This window comes from Hermetia illucens, chromosome 3 (genome assembly GCF_905115235.1).
Source record: "Hermetia illucens chromosome 3, iHerIll2.2.curated.20191125, whole genome shotgun sequence".
In the NCBI taxonomy this organism is placed as follows: Eukaryota; Metazoa; Arthropoda; class Insecta; order Diptera; family Stratiomyidae; genus Hermetia; species Hermetia illucens.
The window spans coordinates 165,642,772-165,662,499 of record NC_051851.1 but is presented as its reverse complement, the minus strand read 5'-3'; the positions used below and the strand labels follow the sequence as shown (position 1 = coordinate 165,662,499).

Sequence of the window (19,728 nt, the reverse complement as noted above, 5' to 3'; positions counted from 1 at the left end):
TTGACGTCCAAGCCCTTGTACAGGCTGATCCTTTGCTGTCTTTTTCAATCTCATCAGATCTCACAGATCGATTTTGCTTAAAGGCGATAGATTTCGCCTTCTACTGGTTTCCCAGGCGTTTGTTTCTGAATCCCTCTACAATCACCTAGTATTTCCTTTTCATCCAGCTCGTCAACAGTACTGACCTTTTCAGCAAAACTCCAACGAACTTCCGGTTTTTCGCTGGCTTCCGGTGGGCGACATTCTTATAGATCTTTTGGGGACTCCCGTTGTCGACGAGTTTGGGTTAGGAGTGCTGTGGCTGGTACTCGCTGCGCCTAGTTCTTCGATAGTGGTTCCCAAGCTGATACCTCGCTCCAGGAGGTCCATGTGGTTGGTTTCAGTACAGTGTTGTTATGGCTGGTACTGACTGTGGTACCCTCGGCGACTAGACTGAATGCCAGCAGCTCGTCTTTCGATTGTGCACTTAGCATCATCACTTCTTCTTCCTCTACCGTTGTACGTTTTTGGTTTGTGTTGCTGAGTCCATGTCTTGGCCCTACGAGCAAACCGGGAAAAATATCCACCCTGGTTAGCCTGAAACTGATGGTGTCCAAGCTATTCATAATCCGCATACTAGAGATTAAGCTCTCCATTGGCGTCGCAGCCCTCGGCACATGCTATTCGACCTTGGTGTGAGGCTTTATTAGCATATTTTCCAGTATATGAAGAACGGTCCCCGAGCTGTCCCCCCGGTTCATCTCCCGCCAGATCCGGTTGCCCCTAAAACATGATCAGGATGCAGATAGATTCTTGCCAGTTGGGTGAAGTTACTCCCAGCCCGCTCTACATGTTCTTGACCCATCGAAACACAGTTTCTAGCGGCCACCGCTAAAGCATAACCAGATCAGGCTCCAAGAGAAACTGTACTGACTCGGAACTGGAGTTGGAACAATGTAATAGCTTCGGCAACCATTACCAGCCTTTCCATCCGACATACCGCCTGGCAAATTAAGGGTCCGATACTCAACACTAGCCCCTTGATATTATATGCAAAACAAGACTTCAATTAATCTCTGACAAGTGCATCGATAAGAGCCAGGTTGAATATCTAGGCTACATCCTTTTCGAAAATGGAATCAAACCTCCTGTAAACAAGATCCAGACTACCAACAACTTCCCGAAGCCCAAATCACGGCTCCAATCAATGATCTGCTTAAAGGCCTACAATCCAAACCAAAGAAGACTTGTTTAGAGTGAACAATGGAAGCAGAGGTAGCATTCCAGCAAAGTTTAATACTTTTCACAACAGCATTCTCAGTACCAAATGCTTCGTTGTCTTTGGAAGCCGACACTTCCAGTCACCTGGAGACCATTAGGTTTCTTCTGAAGAAAATTGACGCATACTGAAAGGCGATGTTACGTATACGATCGTAAGCTTCTCGCCATTTATGTTGCGATTAAACGGTATTATCGTCCTATCGAAGGATGTCCTTTCGGGTTTACTTCGACCGTTGCCCTCACATATACGCCACAGAGTAAACTTCAGACAAGGCCTTGTCAAGTCAAGCTCGCCAGTTGGATTTCATCCTACAGCGCTTCGTCACATCGAGAAGGAAGACAAGGTTATCGCTGATCCTCCGACGCAATGCCATCAATTATCAGCCCCTAGGCAATCGCTAAGTTGGAACCAAATTTCACAAAACAGTTTTCGACATGCTCTACAATAAGACTCGGTCGAATGTTTAAACGATCGTGCCTAGATGCTTTCACACACGCAATTTGATTCAGCGGATTCGCTGAGCTCACCAAACTCCTGAGTGCTACTCGGATACTGACGACCCCATACCACCCGGAATCGAACAACACGGAGGAAAGACTCCATCGCACATTGAAAGCGACTCTCATGTGCAATTCAAACGTCCCATGACCAGCACTTTTACCAACCGTTCTTCTCGGCCTCCGAATGGCATTCAAGAAGGATTTACAGGCCCCCCTAACCGAATTGCCATTTGGCGCTACACTGAGAGTGCCGCGGGAGTTCTTTGCAATGCATAATCATCTTCTCGATAACCCACCATCATTCCCCGATCAAACCAGTCGCGGCCTTCAGACACGTTATGCCGCAGAAGCCTAAAATACTCCGCCGATTCAATTAGCGGGTTTTTATTGTCAAAGTCAGCGGACAGACATGTTCTTGTAACACAGACCGACACACGCTACGGGGAGTCTTTCCGTGACCGCCACAGCAGAGTGAGATGTTGGGACTCTGGATAGTACTACTCTCCTCTTACCATACTTAGGACAATGTGCTTTTGTACTCTGGAAAGCCAAGTGATAGCAGACGTCCCGTTATTGGTACCACATTATTCGAGCACAGAGCATGTCATAAGGTCTGTTGGGTTTCAAATCAGATCGACCACCTCGCGATCCGCAGTAGATTTAGGAGTTACCTCATGAAAGTACTTAACAAGAGAGGTGATGACATCGGACTCGAAAGGAATCACCATTTGATAATCGTTTACGTTCACTTGCACCTTTCTTCCCCGAGACCTCAACCCCGGGTTCAAAAGGCTTTAGCCTGGAGACGAAGACGTTTTTAAGCCTGCCGTCGACGTCAAGCCTAAAGAAGTAGTCCCCTCTGTTCAATACTTGATATGAGCCCTTATATGGTGTGAAGCATCCACACGAACCAAGACGTGTGTGCAGACGTCCAAGACCTTGTGGTTGTTAGCCCTTGCCGAAGAATGACGGGATAGCGGGGGTAACTTTAATTTGGTCACGGCTTCTCGGAGCAAGTGCAAAAGCCCAGTGGTGAAAAGGGATGACCTAGTACCGAACATCGTTGGGAATCTCAAATTCTCCCCGTATACTAGCTCGGAGGAACTGGCGCCAAACTCTTCACGATAGGATGTACGCAGGCCAAGTAGACCGAAAGACAGGATTTGCGACTACGAAGAGTCATAGTGTAACATTATAACAGCCTTCAGTGTCCTATGCCATCGTTCCAGCATCCCATCGAATTGCGATTTGTACGCAGTCTTCCGATGACATTTGAAGCCTAGAAGTTTGTCTAACTTCGAAAAAAGGATAGACTCGAACCGCATTCCCTGGTCAGTAGGGACTGTGGCTGAAACTCCAAAGCGTGACATCCATTCCCAACAAAAGGCCTCAGGACACGGCTGTGCGAAAATGTCGGCCAGAGGTATTGCTTCAGGCCACCGCGTGAACCTATCGATGATTGCGAAGCAATTCTTGAAGCCATGCGAATCTGGCAAGGGGCAATGTTGTCGATGCGGATCGTGTGAAAACGCTTTGTAGGCCGAGGAAATGAGCGTACTTGGTGACTTTACCCTTTTGATACGAGATGCAATGCCTGGCCCAGGAATTAACATCCTTATTCATTCAGGGCCAGAAATATTTGCTTATGACCAACCGATTCGTTTTCCGAATGCCTGGGTGCGCAAGATCGTGTACTGCATGGAATGCTTCCTTGCGAAAAACGGCCGAAATCTAAGTCCTAGGTCCTTTTTCAGAGGTCTCGCAGCGTACGAGTATTTCAGAGTTTGACCTGAAGAAGGGGAACTCCCGAAATTTATATTTGGAGTTGTCCCTGAAACTCTGAAGCATTAAGTCATCCTTCTTCGACCGTGAGAGGGATTTTAACCTCTGAAACGTGTGACAAAGCGTCTAACTACATTGTTCTTGCCGAACGGTTGCCCGATGTAAACTGGCTTATGAAGTTTAAATGCCGAATTTGGCGAAGGGATGCTTGTCGGGATTCTGCTTGAAAGCCAAGGTAAGAGGCTTGTGGTCCGTGAATACTATGAACAGCCCGTCTTCTAGGTAGTATCGGAAGTATTTTATCATCATGTACACGGCTAACGATCGTACGGGTTGTAGTTCTGATGAGCTGTATTCAATTCCTTGGAAAAAAAAGCTCAACGGCCAGCAGATTTGGTTCAACCTCTGGTAAAGGGCATCGCACCTACTGCGATATCTGAGGAATCGGTGAATACGGCTAGGAGTTCATCTGATTAAGGGAATGCCAGGAGTGCAGCGTCCCACAACTGTCGTTTTCTTAGCTCAAATGTTTGAACGGCCTCTGTGAACCACGCAATCGCGAGTGAGTCTTAGGTCTTGGGAACAGACAAATAGGCGTTAAGGATCGTTTGATGTTGTGCTGCTTTGGGCAATAAACGGCGCTAGAAGTTTAACATGCCCAAAAACTTTCGCAGATCCTTGACTGTTTTAAGTTGTGAGAAGTCTTTGATGACTTGAACCTTGTCTGGATCCAGTTGGATACCCTCAAGGGAAATCATGTGACCTAAAAACTTCACCTACTTTTGCTGTTGAAGGAATTTGCATTTTTCCACGTTAAGCACAAGACCGACTTCAAGGATAATGAAAAAATACTCAAACTTAGAGGAGAAGGCGACCATAACATCATCTAAGTACACGAAACAAAAGTTAAGATTTCGCATACGGACAGAGTGGATGAACCTCTGAAAAGTTTGGCCCCATAGCATAGACCAAAAGGGATCTAAGGCGAATAGTCCGAAAAGTGTGCATATTGCCGTTTTCGGAATATCTTCTGGAGCTACAGGGATTTGGTGGTACGCCTTGGCTAAATCCAAGGTCGTGAAAACACACCAGTTGGCGATATTGTGCGCAAAGTCTTGGATAAGTGGTATGGGATAGCGGTCGGGAAAGGTCTAAGAATTCAGACGTCTGTATCCGCCACGTGGTCTCCATTCGCCGTTGGGCTTTGGGACCATGTATGGTGGAGAAGACCAGCATCTATTTGATGGTCTGCGATACCCTGCTTTAAAAGTGTGTCGAATTCTTTCTTAGCAACAGCGAGTTTTTGGGGTGATAATGGATGGAAGATTCGAGAAGATATGAGAGCCAGCAGTCCGGATGGAGTGCTGCACATTATGCTAAGCTGGCTGCGAGAGACTACTTTTTGAAGTAACGGGCGAATGCGAGACTCGGCTCCTTTTTCAAAAATGATTGAGACTGACAGTAGAGCAGGTAGCAAATTTTCCAGAAGACCGCTCAAGTCGTGGTGAGTTGCGCTACTTTGGTGTGGAACTTGGACAAATCTCTGCTAAACGGCTCCACACTGCAGCGCCTCTACACTATTATATCAATACCAAGATGAAGCTTAGTTTGTTCTGTGCTAGTATTCTTTCTGTGTTGCTATATGGTAGTAGCACATGGAAAGTGAACGCCACTATCACTCAAAAGTTAGAAGCCGCCGTCAAGCCCTCTCTGTGTCGTATCATCGGAGTACCCTGGCCTGATACTATCTCAAACGATTAGCTTGGTGAAACCTGGTACACATACGCCCTTTGATCGGATGACGGAAGAGGCAGTGGATAGGTCATACATTAAGGAGGCGCAGGAATTGCTCTGCCTGGCTACACCATGCATTGGTCCAGTACAGGATTGTATCCGCATGGTTGCTCTACCTCATCATGTTCAGTTAATTCACATTCTAACGCTGACAAGGTTAAAATGAAGAAATTTAAAACAAATTCGTTAAACACGTCGTTCTTGTCAAAAACCTCCGGGAAGCATTTAACCTAAACTGCCTGCATATATGCAATCGTCGACTCTAGGAAGAGTTTACGTAGAGCTGCCAAACATGACGGAGGATGACATCTGTCACTTTGCCGATTGTCACATTCTCCAAACAATTCTCTCCTCTAATTTAAGGAAATTATGAATAAAATCATTAGATTCCTGAATCCAAACCATATTCACTTGAAAGCATGGAGTCGACAAATGTGCAAAATACCCGCGGTGAATGCTGTCAGTGCCTGGAAGCGAAAATTCGAAGAGGAAAACATCGACGATTCTGACTTCGCCATCAAATGTATAATATCTCACGTTTTGGATGTAGATTTTGTAAGTAGTCAATATCAGGGTTTAAATGGATTAGGGGAGGTTTTGACTTGTGTTCTCCTTCAATCTGGTTCAGTAATAAAGGAACATAAAAGTTATAGGTCGGTTGCTGAATGAGGAGTAGCTGCGAAGTGTGCTAAAAACAAGTCGATTCTCTTGAGATGTTCTGTATTAAACCATCTTTCTTTCTTCACAGGCTTCCATAAACAACTACAACAACTTATTTCTCAACGACGAACAACAAGAAAAATTCAACAAACTCTGCGAATGCCGAATATCACATATGCCCATCCAGTATGTCATAGGCAACTGGGATTTCCGCAACATCCGGCTTCGTATGATTCCTCCTGTATTCATCCCCCGTCCAGAAACAGAGCAATTAGTGGAGTTCATAGCAAAGGATCTCAAACCATCGGAATCCTATCAAATACTGGAAGTGGGATGCGGATCAGGGGCAATCACCTGCTCCCTTCTTCAAGAGCTTCCTGAAGCTTCAATTGTTGCCTTGGATTGCAGTCGCCTAGCGTGCAATCTCACCAAGTTCAACGCTCGTGAAGCAGGGGTGGATCAACGCTTGAATGTGATTTATCACAAAGTGACCGAAGAACAAATTCTGCCAGAGGAAATCGAGAAACAAAAGTTCGATGTAATCGTCAGTAACCCACCGTATGTGAAGTCTTCCGATATTTTGAAGCTGGCGCCGGAGATTAAATTGTTAGTTTTGGTTGATTTTGCTTCAAAATGAGGATGATGTGACTGAAATTATCTTTATTTTTAGATACGAAGATCTCAGAGCGCTCGACGGCGGTCCGGATGGACTGAAAATTGTTCGAATTCTATGTCGAATAGCAGAAACAAATTTGAATAAAGACGGGAAAATGTGGCTGGAAGTGGATAGTTCGCAGACTCATACTATTCGAGATATCATAGATAAGAAATTCGCGAGGAGCTTAGCGTTTTTAAAATCTTATAAAGACTTGTTTGGTAGAGAACGATTTGTAGAAATTGCGAGGCAATGATGATTGTTCTTTGCTTTTAGAGTTAGTAAAATTCAAAGCGAAAAATTATCTTTTTTTGTCCTAAATAGGATGATGTGCTCTACGGAACTGATAAAATGTCGCGGTTCAAATCTCACTGGTGCCAAAGGAGCGTGTATCGTGCCTGGGTATCGGATATAATTCGACTCAGCTGTGAATGAGTACCTGTTTCAAAGAACTAGATCCAAATTGTCGACTCTTATTACTTGGTTGGTCCTTAATCGCTGCATATTATTTTAGAAACGGCCAAGAGAATTGACAACTGACGTTTACGAAACGTAGCATCGCCATAACTCACTCACAGGTAGCGCTTCAATCACTATTCCTCGCCAAAAATAGGGGTTCTGTGTGCCTGCTGTCATCTGGGCCCTTTCATCGACGTCACCTTGGCTGCACTGTGAACACGACACTTCACAACACAGCTGTCAATGACCAGTCACAGTGCGTCAAACGTCGAACAGTTTTTTTCCAACATTCTATTTATCAGGACGGAAAACACGAATACCAACAAAGTCCCAATGATTTCGTTAAAATAGTACTCGCTCCTTTTACCTCTCCACCATCAAATTGTCTAGAATTCGTTAGTTTTCATCTGATTACAAAATCCCCGGGAGTGAAGTTGCAACCAGAGATAATCCAGAGGAACAACAATAGCTTGACAAATTTAATTTTCCCAAACAACTTTCTCGCATTGTTTCGCCGACATCAGCAGAAATGGGTACGAGTCCGGACAAAATTTTCTGTTGGCTTATCTTTCTGCTCGTCAACTACTTTCAATTGACAACATGCGACTCGTTGCCGACACAGAACATGTCCAAGCGGGAGAAGGAGGAGCTGAAGTAAGTCAATTTGTTTTGCTTGCATGGCAGATGCGGTAAATGCCAACTAAACTGATCTTCTGACTTGCAGAGAGGAGGCGCGAGAGATGTTCTACCACGCGTACAATGCCTACATGCAGAACGCTTACCCTGCGGACGAGTTGATGCCGCTGTCGTGCAAGGGTCGATTCAAAGGAGTAACACCGTCTCGTGGAGACTTGGACGATGTCCTGGGAAAGTAAGACGCAAACAAATAAACTTGACATGTCTCTAAGTTTCACATATTCCTCCGTTGCAGCTTCTCCATGACCCTAGTCGACACACTTGACACCCTGGTCATCATGGGCGACCTGGAGGAATTCGAAAAAGGGGTCAAGCTAGTCATAAAGGACGTCTCGTTCGACAACGATGTGATTGTCTCGGTTTTCGAGACAAACATTCGAATGGTTGGCGGATTGCTCTCCGCACATATTCTCGCGGAGTTTCTTCAGAAACATCTTAATATAATGTCATGGTATCGCGGCGAACTTCTAGAAATGGCCAAGGACCTCGGCTACAGACTTCTACCTGCTTTCAACACCACGACGGGTATTCCACATGCTCGGGTCAACCTCAAATTCGGCATGAAGGACGATCAACTCAGACGATCACGTGAAACGTGTACAGCCTGCGCGGGTACAATTCTTCTTGAATTCGCAGCTTTGTCTCGTCTGAGTGGCGAACCGATATTCGAGCATCGAGCGCACGCTGCTATGGACGCGCTGTGGAATTTGCGACACAGAGGCTCAGACTTAATGGGAACTGTCCTGAATATTCATTCAGGCGACTGGGTAAGACGCGACTCGGGCGTCGGAGCTGGGATCGATTCCTACTACGAATATTTGTTCAAATCCTACGTCCTCCTAGGAGATAATCGGTATCTCGCGCGATTCAATCGACATTACAACGCCGTTATGAAGTATGTGAGCGAAGGCCCTTTGTTGCTTGATGTGCTGATGCACAGACCTCATGCTAAATCACGGAACTTCATGGATTCGCTGTTGGCGTTTTGGCCGGGGCTGCAGGTTCTGTCGGGAGATTTGAAACCAGCCGTTCAGACGCACGAAATGCTTTACCAGGTGATGCAGATGCACACGTTCATTCCAGAGGCGTTTACTAGTGACTTCCAAATACATTGGGGGCAACATCATTTGAGGCCGGAATTCATCGAGTCAACGTACTTTTTGTACAAAGCAACAAACGACCACTATTACCTGCAGGTAAGCTTATGATCCGAATAATTGATAAAAAGGTTCAGTTAGGCAAATGTGCCACTCATGTAGGTACATATCGAGAGTATTTAGTTTTTCGTCGTATCTGAAATGATAATCGGTTAAGGAGATGGGTGCCCTATAAATTGGCCTACTTTAAGTCGGAATCGACGACGTCGTAGATTTCACAACGAAGCATCAATTCTTTCCCGTTGCGAAACGGAGGAAGTATCAATCGAGACGATCCTCCCTTTATTCGACGATAGATTCCCCTAGATGTGTTAATTAGAGGACGACCAGCAGTCTATCGGATTTTAACGTTCGGTCGCCCTACGTGCAGAATTGCAACACCGAAATCCACTTCGAGACAAACTCTTTGCATTTTTCTATTCCTGAAATTTGTGTAGAAGGTCGTGAATGGATCGATCGTTGCTCATTTCATTCCGCAACATTTCTATCTATGCTTTCTCTTCACTTATATTTGTGATGTTTCACGAAATGCGTAGCTCGAGGAGACTCAACGACTTCTCTGATGTGATTTGCTAACTTTTTAAAACTGTGTAGTTAGGTCTGGTCGGTACACATTGTCGTCATATGAACCGTTCTTTCCGAGAGTGATCCTGCTATACTATTCTGGTTCGATTTAATTTCATAAATGTTTGCCCGTCTATCCTCCTTTTTAGGCATGAAGGCTCCCAGTTCCTTTGCTTGTTTCTCAGATCGGCGAATATTATCTAATGATATCTGTAGGCGTGTAATCTCCAGTCTATATTTCGAAACAGATTTGTAGCTACGACGCATTGGCATCCGACTGAACTTTCAGCTAGGATTTATTGCTTTATAATTAGACGACGATGGTGTCAAGACTCCCCAAAAAGTTCACTTGATTCAAATTAAGCGTGCTGGACGTTCTGGGGTGAAGCGAGGTAAGACGGCGTGACTCTGGATAGCACTCTTCTCGGCGCTATGGTGTTGAATTCTGACAAGCGTGCCGGAAGTAAGCGTGAATTCGTTGTCGAATTTGCAGAGGAAATGGAGTCTTTCTATGAACAGCTCAAAACAGTCCGGCATTCTTAAAAGGAGAGCCTTTCGTCTTTTTTTTCTTTAGTATTTGTCCCGTTAACAAGCGGGGTCTGGTCGTCGTAATCGGTTTCGTCATTTTGTTTCCTCGAAAGCTCCAGATCAGGCAAATGCGAGGCTTTCAAATCCCCACCGAGCGTATCAAGCAACCGTTGTTTCGGCCGTCGCTTCATCAAAATTGCTTGAAGAAACAAATTATTGTTTGGAGCAACCCCGGTTCGGCGAAAGCTTTCAGTCCCGACAAAGAGACTCATTTGGGTCCGCCCCGAATGTCGAACTTGAAGGAATGCACCCGTCGCTCTAGGACTTTAAAAAGGTTCTCATATGGTGGGTACAGCCGTCTCCGAGAAGTCCACCCTAATGAGGTCCTGCGGGCATGTCTTGAAGTCACTGGAGGTTTCGATCTCCGGAGTCACGTGTAGGGAAGGTTGAGTCGGCCGCAGTCGCTTTCCTGAGCAGAGTCAGCATACTGGAGTCGCTTACCCCTGCTCTGATATTCAGCAGAGTGACAGTGGCGAGTCCCAGATTTTCTCCGTATACCGTGGTGCTGGTCGTAAACTCCTCTCGGTGGGCTGCGCGAAGAAAGACAAGGGCTGCGATCACGACGGATCGTCGTGAGCCATTAAGGCGGCTTTTAGCGTCCGATGCCAACGTTCCAGCATTCCATTGGACTCCGGATCGTATTCAGTGGTTCTGTGACGGTTGAAACCCAGGAACTTGGCTAACTCCCAAAAAAAAGAGTAGACTTAAACTGCATTCCCTGGTACGTGATGATTACGGCTGGTACACAAAAGAGCAGGGCCCATTCTCAACAAAGAACCTTGGCACATGATTGCGCCTTAATGTCAGTCAGAGGTATAGCTTCAGGGCACTGCATCAACCTGTCGACGATTGTGGTCACGTCTCCGCTGTGTCGTCACATTCTCCTCATTCACGACGACGAGGACCTCTTGTGAATAAAATAGCTAGTCACCGTACCATGTGAATACCGACTACTCCCTAAAGCAACAGGCAAATCAACTTGACCATCAATGTGACATCTCCCCGCGGAATTCTTCATCGCAGCTCTGACTGTCGGTGCACAGCTGCTTTTTTCACTCATCCGTAAATCCTGGAATCTGAGGTCCCTCCTAGTGAGCAGAGGAAGGAGATGCCGTTGCAAAGATAATAGATAGAATTATCCTCGAAAGCATTACAGAAGTTGAGTCGGCAGAGACCAGGCTTATATACGCGCTGGGTACTCCTAAATTAACATAATTAATATATTAACACCCTTCGGATAATTTTGGAGTAGCGGTAGTTCATAATTTCGCTTCATCTGCTCTTCATGGATTTCGAGAAGACGAACATATAACAATCTCGACGAAACTTTTGCTTCCGAATCAGTAGTGTAGTCGATGGACGACTAGCGAGTTCTGGCAGACTTTTCGTCGAGGAACCACCTACACATCACGTTCTAAGTGGTTGACGCTATCTCTTATTGTACACCAGTCTGTCCCTCCTCTTGTGCGTGGAATATCGCGAAGATGAACATCTGGGCATCCAGCTTGTAGCATGCCTTCTATATATTGGTGGGCGGTGGTAATTGCTGACCTGTGGAGGGACTGCCGTAAGCTCCGTTGTTTGGCACAATGCTTAAACGACCGGGAGGTGGCATGTACCATAATGACAAAGTATAGATCAATTAAAAGGAGACTCCGTAGGTCGCTGCTGGCAGGAGCCAGTCAATGGATGGAAAAGGTGAACGGAATTGTGCGAAAAATATTCCCTACGGACACTGTGAGGGCTGATGACAATATCGTGGAAGGTGACGAAGATTACCCATATTTCAGTATAAAGAACCTTGAAGAGGAAACCTCTTTTGTAAAAAATTAGAAGACCCCAGGACCCGACGATATGTATAAACTGGTGTTTCGCAATCCGCCGGACCTATATACTGCTCAGTACATTCAATGCATACCTGAATCGGAGCAGTTTATCATGTCGTCGGAAGGTGGCAAGACAGTTCAGTTTAAGGAGAAGGAAGATAGATCCACAGGGTATGCTGTCATGGAGATTTTGGATGCTGTTCATTGAAGTAGGGCACCCATCTTTAATTTCGATGAGCATTACTCTTCGTAACGCTTAATGTCAAAAATACCTTCAATTCCGTAAGATTGCATGCATGCTAGGCATATTCGAAATTTAGTTACGGTTTGTGGATATTGAGCGATTACCTGACGGCCGCTCCTTTCCCTATGAGACGCAAGAGAGCCAAAGGTGGGGTAGCACAAGGGCTGATTCTAAGGCTGAATCTTTGAAACGCATCTGGAAATAACTTGCTATGACTCGACATGCTAGAAGAGTCAGACTTTGTCAAAACCGACGGGTTAGTATCTTGGATTGACGCTCGACTTAAAGGTCAGCAAAACAATAAACAAAACTTTTCATACCTGAAGCATCTGGCTTCCGATTTCCCGACTTATTTCTTATCTCTGGTTTCAATCTAAAGAAAAAGTAACCAGGAGAGTGCATTCCTTATTAAAACGTAAAAAGGTTGTTGGAAAATTGGGAGGAGGGAGTCATTTAATACGAAATTACACCAGTTCTGGGAATTGTTAGCTTATTAAGGATTAAAGATATATAAAGACTCCTGAAAAACTAACGGCAATGGGTTACATCGCAAGTAGTTTAACCATATTTGGATAGGATAAACGTCTGACGACAAATGTTTGTCCAAATTTATTTTTTTGTGTCGTTGCTCCAAAACGATAAAAGATGAAGTGATCTATTCGAAAAACGTACTTCCTGATAAAACACTGAGATGTACAGATGTAGATGGCTACAAAGGGAATACTTTGGCACCACCATGACTTTTGTCAGCCAATGAATCAGCATAAGTGAGTAGACAGGCCATTTCGACGAAGAAGCAAGGAGTTGCCAGACTTAATGAGGACAAAATGCCAAGAGAGATTGATCGGTTAGTCTCTTTTGAAAAGAAAGATGTTGAGGTAAACCACAGTTCTTGTCATGGAGTGATGTAGACGTATCCTTGAATGCAACAAGGTGTGAAGTTCTTGAAAATTACATGGTCCAGATAATTACTAACCTTGCGATCGGGAGAGCAAGTGTTAAGAGAAAGACTGCAATGGGTCCAGAAAATATCGATAACGATTCGACTAGAGTCTGTTTTCACAGATGAATTGCGTCTTTGGCTATCCACAACGTTGAAACGTGCCTAGTCTAAACAAATTGTCAAGATTTTGGACGCCTCTCGGCGTAATGCTTTAGCGAGTTGATTTACTTCAAAAAAATCTTGGACGGAGAATTTATTTTACAATCAAATTATCCAAATCTGGTTTGTTGAAATCTGCTGAAAAACTATATGGTAAAAGCAACTAAAAGCAACCGAGATTGGATTCTTGAAAAAGACAGCATAATGTCATGGCAATGCCAATTACCAGATGAAAACTCAATAGAAGTGCTTGGGTTTCAATGAGGCATTGCACAGTTTGTCAAATTTGAGAAAAAACAAACCACCACCATTATTCATTGTTCTATGCAGAGACCACTTAAATCAGGGTATGTGGAAAAATTAGGCCAAAAATTACCAGAGTAGGTAGGGTAGGTAGGTATCAGTGGCCGCTCCGAGGAGCCCAATTAGCGCTTTGGTGCGCCGTTTTGATGCCACAAACTCCTAAGACCGTGACTGTTGTTATAGGAACAGGGAAGCGGAGTCCAGCTGGCTCGGATCTTCAGAGCCAGCCCGTAGCATTCACGAAGGAAAGCAGCTCTCCGACCCTGTAACTAGAAATCTCACTGAGGTCCCCAAAGAATGGTTTACCCAGTGTCCGCAGCCTGACTCGAGCCAGAGCCGGGCAATCGCAGAGAAAGTGCATGAGGGTTTCGCTTTCTTCTCCGCAGCTTCGGCAATGCGCGTTGTAGGGTAAGCCGAGCCTAGCGGCATGGTCCTCTATGGGTCAGTGCCCCGTGCAGACCGCCGTAATCTTGAATGCATTTGCACGCGTCTGGCACAGGAGCTCTCGTGATCGGGCTATGTTATAAGCGGGCCAAATTCTCCTTAATTTGGCACAGCTTGTAAGCCTTCGCCATCTCAGGCCCGCGGCTGCTAGGTAGTGCGAGTAGACTCGGCCCCCGACAGCCGCCAGCGGAACACCGACTGTGTTCCCCGAGGGACTGCCAAGAGCAGAGCCTTGCCTGGCCAATCCGTCAGCCCGCTCATTCCCTTCTATGTTCCTATGCCCGAGAACCCAGAGGAGAGTTATCTTGAGCGTGCCGCCCAGATGGTTGAGCGTGTCTCTGCACTGCCCCACCAACCGGGAAGATGTCGTCGTTGAGTACAAGGCCTTGTAGTTATTAACTGCAGTGCTAAACAGTTTGGGTTTCATGCCAAAAGGTATTTAGGTTGAAGGGTCGAAAAAGATAAAAGTTCAATATTCGGAGAAAAGGAAAGAAAAATAGACCTTCAAAGAGCGTCGAATTCTATGGCATTAGTTTGTTCAGAATAAATCGGCAGCAAACCAAACACACAAAAATCTAGTTGGGACCAATAGCCATTAGGTCTAAAACAAAGAAGCAGAGATTGGGTCAGACCTTCCAAAAATAATGATGTTGATGTAGAACGCTCTGGCGCACTGAAAAAGATAAACAAATTAACGGCACTTCATAAGGACTCATGCTCACGTCCGATACACCTTTTTGCACCAGTTTGTGGGAGAATGTGCCTACAGCAGCAACTTGGCACCGAGATCTTAAGTGATCTTCAGATATTACTTGCCTCCTTTTAATACATACTTGCGAATTATAAAGAACCAAAACTCTTGGTCTGGCCCTAAGTAGAGTACTTGAATCCACATCCAGTTGATAGCTCTTTGAGATTGCTACGTTACCCAGTATGTAGAAAAGTCAGAACGGCTGGTTTGACGATGAATGTAAGCTAGCAACGAAACGGAGGAATGCCGCATATCGAGTAATGTTGCATTCTCAAAGAACGCGGGCACGCGCCGAGACTTATCACGAACTCCGTTGAGCGAAGAAACGACTTCACAGACGGAAAAAGGAAGCTTGGGAGAACCAACAAGTCTGTGAGCTAGAAAAGTACAGGGAGCAACCGCACCAGGCGCGGAAGTTTTACCAACAAGTCAGCAGGATGAAGCCGAGACAAAGAGGGAAATCTGATTTTCGACAGAATGGGCATATTGGAGCAATGGGTGGAGTATTTTGATAAACTGCTCAACAACCAAAATATCGGCGAGTTGGAGGTCCCGCCAACTGAAGACGACGGACAAATGCTGCCACCATCAAGCATAGAAGAAACAGTCCAGGCAATTTATCGGCTTGAAAACCATAAGTCGCAAGAAGCCGATGGAATTACAGCCGAATTGGTTAAATATGGAGGCGACCAATTACACCAAGTGGTTCATCAACTGATGCTCAAAGTATGGGATAGCGAAACAATGCCTGACAACTCGCAAAGAGGCATTATCTGTCTCATTCATAAAAAGGGGGATATCACGCAGTGCAGCAAAAATAACAAAGAGGCTTCACTCCAGGCAAATCAGCAACAGATCAGATTTTATCTCTGCGGCAAGCGATGGAAAAACTGTTGGAATATGGACATCAGTTGCACCATCTCTTCATCGACTTTAAAGCCGCCTATGATAGCATAGCCAGGGTAAAACTGTACACGGCCATGAGAGAATTCGGTATCCCGACGAAATTGATAAGACTGACTAGGCTGACCCTGACCAATGTGCGAGACCAGATAATAGCAGAAGGATCAGTTTCAGGACCATTAGACATCAACAATGGTCTGAGACAAGGAAATGCCCTATCATACGTCCTCTTTAACCTAGTCCTGAAGAAAGTGATGCGTGATGCTGAGGTAAATGCAAAAGGTACGATCTTCTTTAAGTCCACCCAGCTACTGGCCTATGTTGACGATATCGACATCATGGGAAGAACGACCCGACACGTACAAAATGCCTTCATCCAGATCGAGCAAGGGACGCGAGATCTGCGGCTGTACATCAATGAAGGCAAGACAAAGTATATGGTGGCAACGTCAACACCGAAAACCAACCAACCAACAACATTAAACTGCACTGATCAAACAGGAAGAATAAAGATAGGAGACTAAAACTTTGAGGCCGTTGAAAATTTCTCATATCTAGGGTCGAAAATCATAACCGATAACAGCTATGACGACGAAATCCGCGCACGGTTGTTGGCAGTCAATAGAGCCTATTTCAGCTTACAAAAACTATCTCACTCGAAACGTCTCACCATAGGGTCAAAGTTCTTACTGTACAAGACAATGATCTTGTCAGTCCAGTCAGTACATGAGGATGGACGATTCCGTAACTTACTTAACGACAAAATCTATGAACGATACCACGACCGTCTGGTTGTGGATAAAAAACGGTCCCTGTCTAGCACGTCTCTAACTACAAAGTGACATCGGTCTTAAATTGGAACAGGGTAACGGCTAGCTGCTTAGTAGCTCGAAAACTGTTCGACCTTTTGTATAGTCAGGGCAGTTCGAACCCCCTTCCGTGGCTTCGTAACAAACCGTTTAGGCCATATACCAACCCTCAACCTGGAAGAGCACAGTTTATCTCGTACTCAATCAGTCAGTTTTTACGCTCTCAAAACTATATAGGATTTTCTACAACTTTGCGCTTTATTTTTCTCCAGAACTATTCCGTTCCATGTCCCAAAACTTCATGTAATGTTTTCTTTGCAGGTTGGCAAAAAAGCACTTAAAGCACTTCAGACACATGCAAAAGTTCCATGCGGATTTGCAGCGGTAAACGACGTTCGAACCGGTCGTTTAGACGACCGAATGGATTCTTATGTTCTATCAGAAACATTCAAGTACCTGTATCTCCTATTTTCGGAACCTTCGGATATAATCATAAATTTGGATGAATTTATATTCACGACAGAGGCCCATCTTTTGCCACTGTCACTTGGTCAACTTGGAAATATCACTCATGGTAAGCATTATCAATTTATTTCAATGAAGTATAAAAGATATGATTGAATTTGTGAATATCCTCTCCTCAGATTGGCGCCATAACGACGAGCATCACGCTTTAGATTTCATGCGAACCTGTCCAAGCTCCAACAGCTTATTCCCTGAAAAGGTTCGACGACCGATGCGTGATTTAATTTCTGGATCTTGTCCACGAACACCAACTGGGAAAAGATTGCGCGCTTATGATTTTCAAGCAAACAATGCAGAACATTTGCGTTCAGTCTATGACATGGGGATTACAATGGTATCAATGGGCGACGGGAAAGTTCGCCTGCTTCATAGCTTTTATAATGTAAGTAGAATTTTTGAATATTTCACTGGATCGTTTGACTTGTATGTGCTTGGTTAAACGATTGCAGGCTAAATCACCTGAGGATGGGGAATTAGGACTTTTATTTATGCAGGAAATGCTGGAACTCACCAAATCGCAAAACATGAATCATCTGACGCAACTTCAGGTGAGTAGGAAAAAAATAGTCACTCATCACTCGAAACTGCTTCAATACGAATGGCTCAAAGCTGATTTGAATCGTTCTCCTTTTTCTCCCGCCATGCAGGCCGTCTACTTCAAAAACGACGACCAAACTTTAACTGTCCTAATGGCTGGCCCCAGCCACTTCAGTCCCGAACTAGTCGGCGACAATTATGTGGAGAGCGAAACAATTCGCGCTGTACCATATCGTATGTGTTCTAAAATAGAAAATCCCGATGCCCTTGCCGGTAAAATCGCAATAGGTGAACGTGGCGATTGCACGTTCGTAGACAAGTCACGCCGTGCAGAGAAAGCCGGAGCCAAAGCCCTTATTATCTGTGATAATGTAGTCGGTTCGTCAAGTGATAAGCAACCAATGTTCGCAATGTCAGGCGACGGAGAAAACAACGTAACGATACCGATCGTGTTTATGTTCTCAACAGAATGTGAGACATTGTACAAAGGCTTGGGGAAACTCAAGCAGGAGAAGCCCGTAGTTCGTATTATGCAAATGCTTGAGTTCAGGAAACGAATGGAGTCTTCGTCGTTGAGATCGTCAGCTGAGTCAACTAAAATCGATGGAATATAGTAGCTACGACTATTGCCATTAATGTAATTACTGTTCGTTTACAATCCAATGGAAATATTCTGTTTCTTTGTTCTCTATCCAAAAAGAAACTATGACAAAATTATAAAGCAAATATTTATAGTGAAAAATGAAAGAATGTAGCGTAAAATATTTGTAACAAATTATCTATTTTTAGGAAAATCGAAAAATGAGTTTGTAAATATGTATTTACTCTTCTGTTTCCCGTTTTCAATTTTTCTTTGATTTTTTAACGAACTAAAGTAAATAAAATGAAATTATCATTACAGAATACAATAAAAGAAATAAATATTAAATTTAGACTTGTATTTAATGTGCTATTACGTTGTAGACTAGACGGAATACAATTTGGAGTGTCGAGTGTAAACTACATCCAATGTTAATATAATTGATACTGGAAAATATCGATTTAGGCTATAAGAATTTTTTAATAGAAAATGTGAAGCAAATGTATGCGTTTCTTTTATGAACTTGTTCTCTTTCCTTTCACAATAAAAAGTGTTCAACATTTGGACAACGTTTGGAAGGGTCTGCCTTCAATCCTCTCAGCTGCAACCGTCTAGAAAACGCTTTCTGGGGTTCCAGATGAGGAGCGCAAGAGCGCTCAGTCTCAAAATCAACTCGGTGTCCAGAATAACACCAAAACGATCACTCGGATACTGCTAGGCAAGCATTTCCAGAATCTGGGCCATCTCCCGATGTCCTGGCGTAAAAATTCTTGGATTTCCTGAATCTGGGCCGTCTCCTCTTTCAAACGAGGTATTGCGCGTGGGGATCCGACGATTTCCCATTTTTCGTCATTTTTACGACCCGGGGGTCGTGGAAATTTCCATTTTTTTCGTATTTTCTCAGAGGCCGGGCGGCGCCCGATTATCCCCGATATCTCTGGCATGCGATGTTGTAGCGTAAAAATTCTTGGATTTCCTAAATCTGGGCCGTCTCCCCTTTCGAACGAGGTATCGCCCGTGCGGATCCAACGATTTTCAATTTTTCGTCATTTTTACGACCCGGGGGTCGTGGAAATTTTCATTTTTTTCGTATTTTCTTAGAGGCCGGGTGGCGCCCGATTTTCCCCGATATCTCTGGTTTGCGATGTCGTGGAATAAAAATTCTTGGATTTTCTGAATCTGGGCCGTCTCCCCTTTCGAACGAGGTATCGCCCATGCGGATCCGACGATTTTAAATTTTTGTCATTTTTACGACCCGGGGTCGTGGAAATTTTCATTTTTTTCGGGTTTTCTTAGAGGCCGGGCGGCGCCCGATTTCCCCCGACATCTCTGGTTTGCGATGTCATAGCGTAAAAATTCTTGGATTTCCTGAATCTAAGCCGTCTCCTCTTTCGAACGAGGTATCGCCCGTGTGGATCCGATGATTTTCGATTTTTCGTAATTTTTACGACCCGGGGGTCGTGGAAATTTTCATTTTTTAAGTATTTTCTTAGAGGCCGGGCGGCGCCCGATTTTCCCCGATATCTCTGGTTTGCGATGTCGTAGCGTAAAAACTCTTGGATTTCCTGAATCTGGGCCGTCTCCCCTT

General features: G+C 44.7%; 2 protein-coding genes across 3 annotated transcripts; both read left to right on the top strand.

Moving 5' to 3' along the window:
* The first annotated feature begins 5,645 nt into the window (after window positions 1-5,645).
* On the top strand, window positions 5,646-6,944 carry LOC119651646 (MTRF1L release factor glutamine methyltransferase). Its single transcript, XM_038055321.1, has 3 exons — window positions 5,646-5,892; window positions 6,086-6,603; window positions 6,668-6,944. The coding sequence occupies exons 1-3, from the start codon at window positions 5,707-5,709 to the stop codon at window positions 6,906-6,908; spliced, it is 945 nt and encodes a 314-aa protein (XP_037911249.1). The 5' UTR covers window positions 5,646-5,706; the 3' UTR covers window positions 6,909-6,944.
* A 387-nt stretch (window positions 6,945-7,331) lies between these two features.
* On the top strand, window positions 7,332-18,641 carry LOC119651495 (ER degradation-enhancing alpha-mannosidase-like protein 3). Of its 2 annotated transcripts, none has more exons than XM_038055111.1 (7): window positions 7,332-7,765; window positions 7,836-7,982; window positions 8,043-9,003; window positions 16,820-17,072; window positions 17,143-17,405; window positions 17,518-17,571; window positions 17,671-18,641. In XM_038055111.1, the coding sequence occupies exons 1-7, from the start codon at window positions 7,641-7,643 to the stop codon at window positions 18,172-18,174; spliced, it is 2,307 nt and encodes a 768-aa protein (XP_037911039.1). In that variant the 5' UTR covers window positions 7,332-7,640; the 3' UTR covers window positions 18,175-18,641. The 2 variants fall into 2 exon arrangements, with proteins under 2 accessions (XP_037911039.1, XP_037911038.1); XM_038055110.1 differs by having other exon boundaries at window positions 17,473-17,571.
* The last annotated feature ends 1,087 nt before the right edge of the window (window positions 18,642-19,728 follow it).

Coding starts and splice junctions, on each gene's coding strand:
- LOC119651495 (XM_038055110.1), top strand. CDS start 7,641: ATGGGTACGAGTCCGGACAAAATTTTCTGTTGGCTTATCTTTCTGCTC. Junction 7,983..8,042: donor TTGGACGATGTCCTGGGAAA/GTAAGACGCAAA, acceptor CCTCCGTTGCAG/CTTCTCCATGACCCTAGTCG. Junction 17,572..17,670: donor ATCATCTGACGCAACTTCAG/GTGAGTAGGAAA, acceptor CCCGCCATGCAG/GCCGTCTACTTCAAAAACGA.
- LOC119651646 (XM_038055321.1), top strand. CDS start 5,707: ATGAATAAAATCATTAGATTCCTGAATCCAAACCATATTCACTTGAAA. Junction 5,893..6,085: donor ACGTTTTGGATGTAGATTTT/GTAAGTAGTCAA, acceptor CTTTCTTCACAG/GCTTCCATAAACAACTACAA. Junction 6,604..6,667: donor CTGGCGCCGGAGATTAAATT/GTTAGTTTTGGT, acceptor CTTTATTTTTAG/ATACGAAGATCTCAGAGCGC.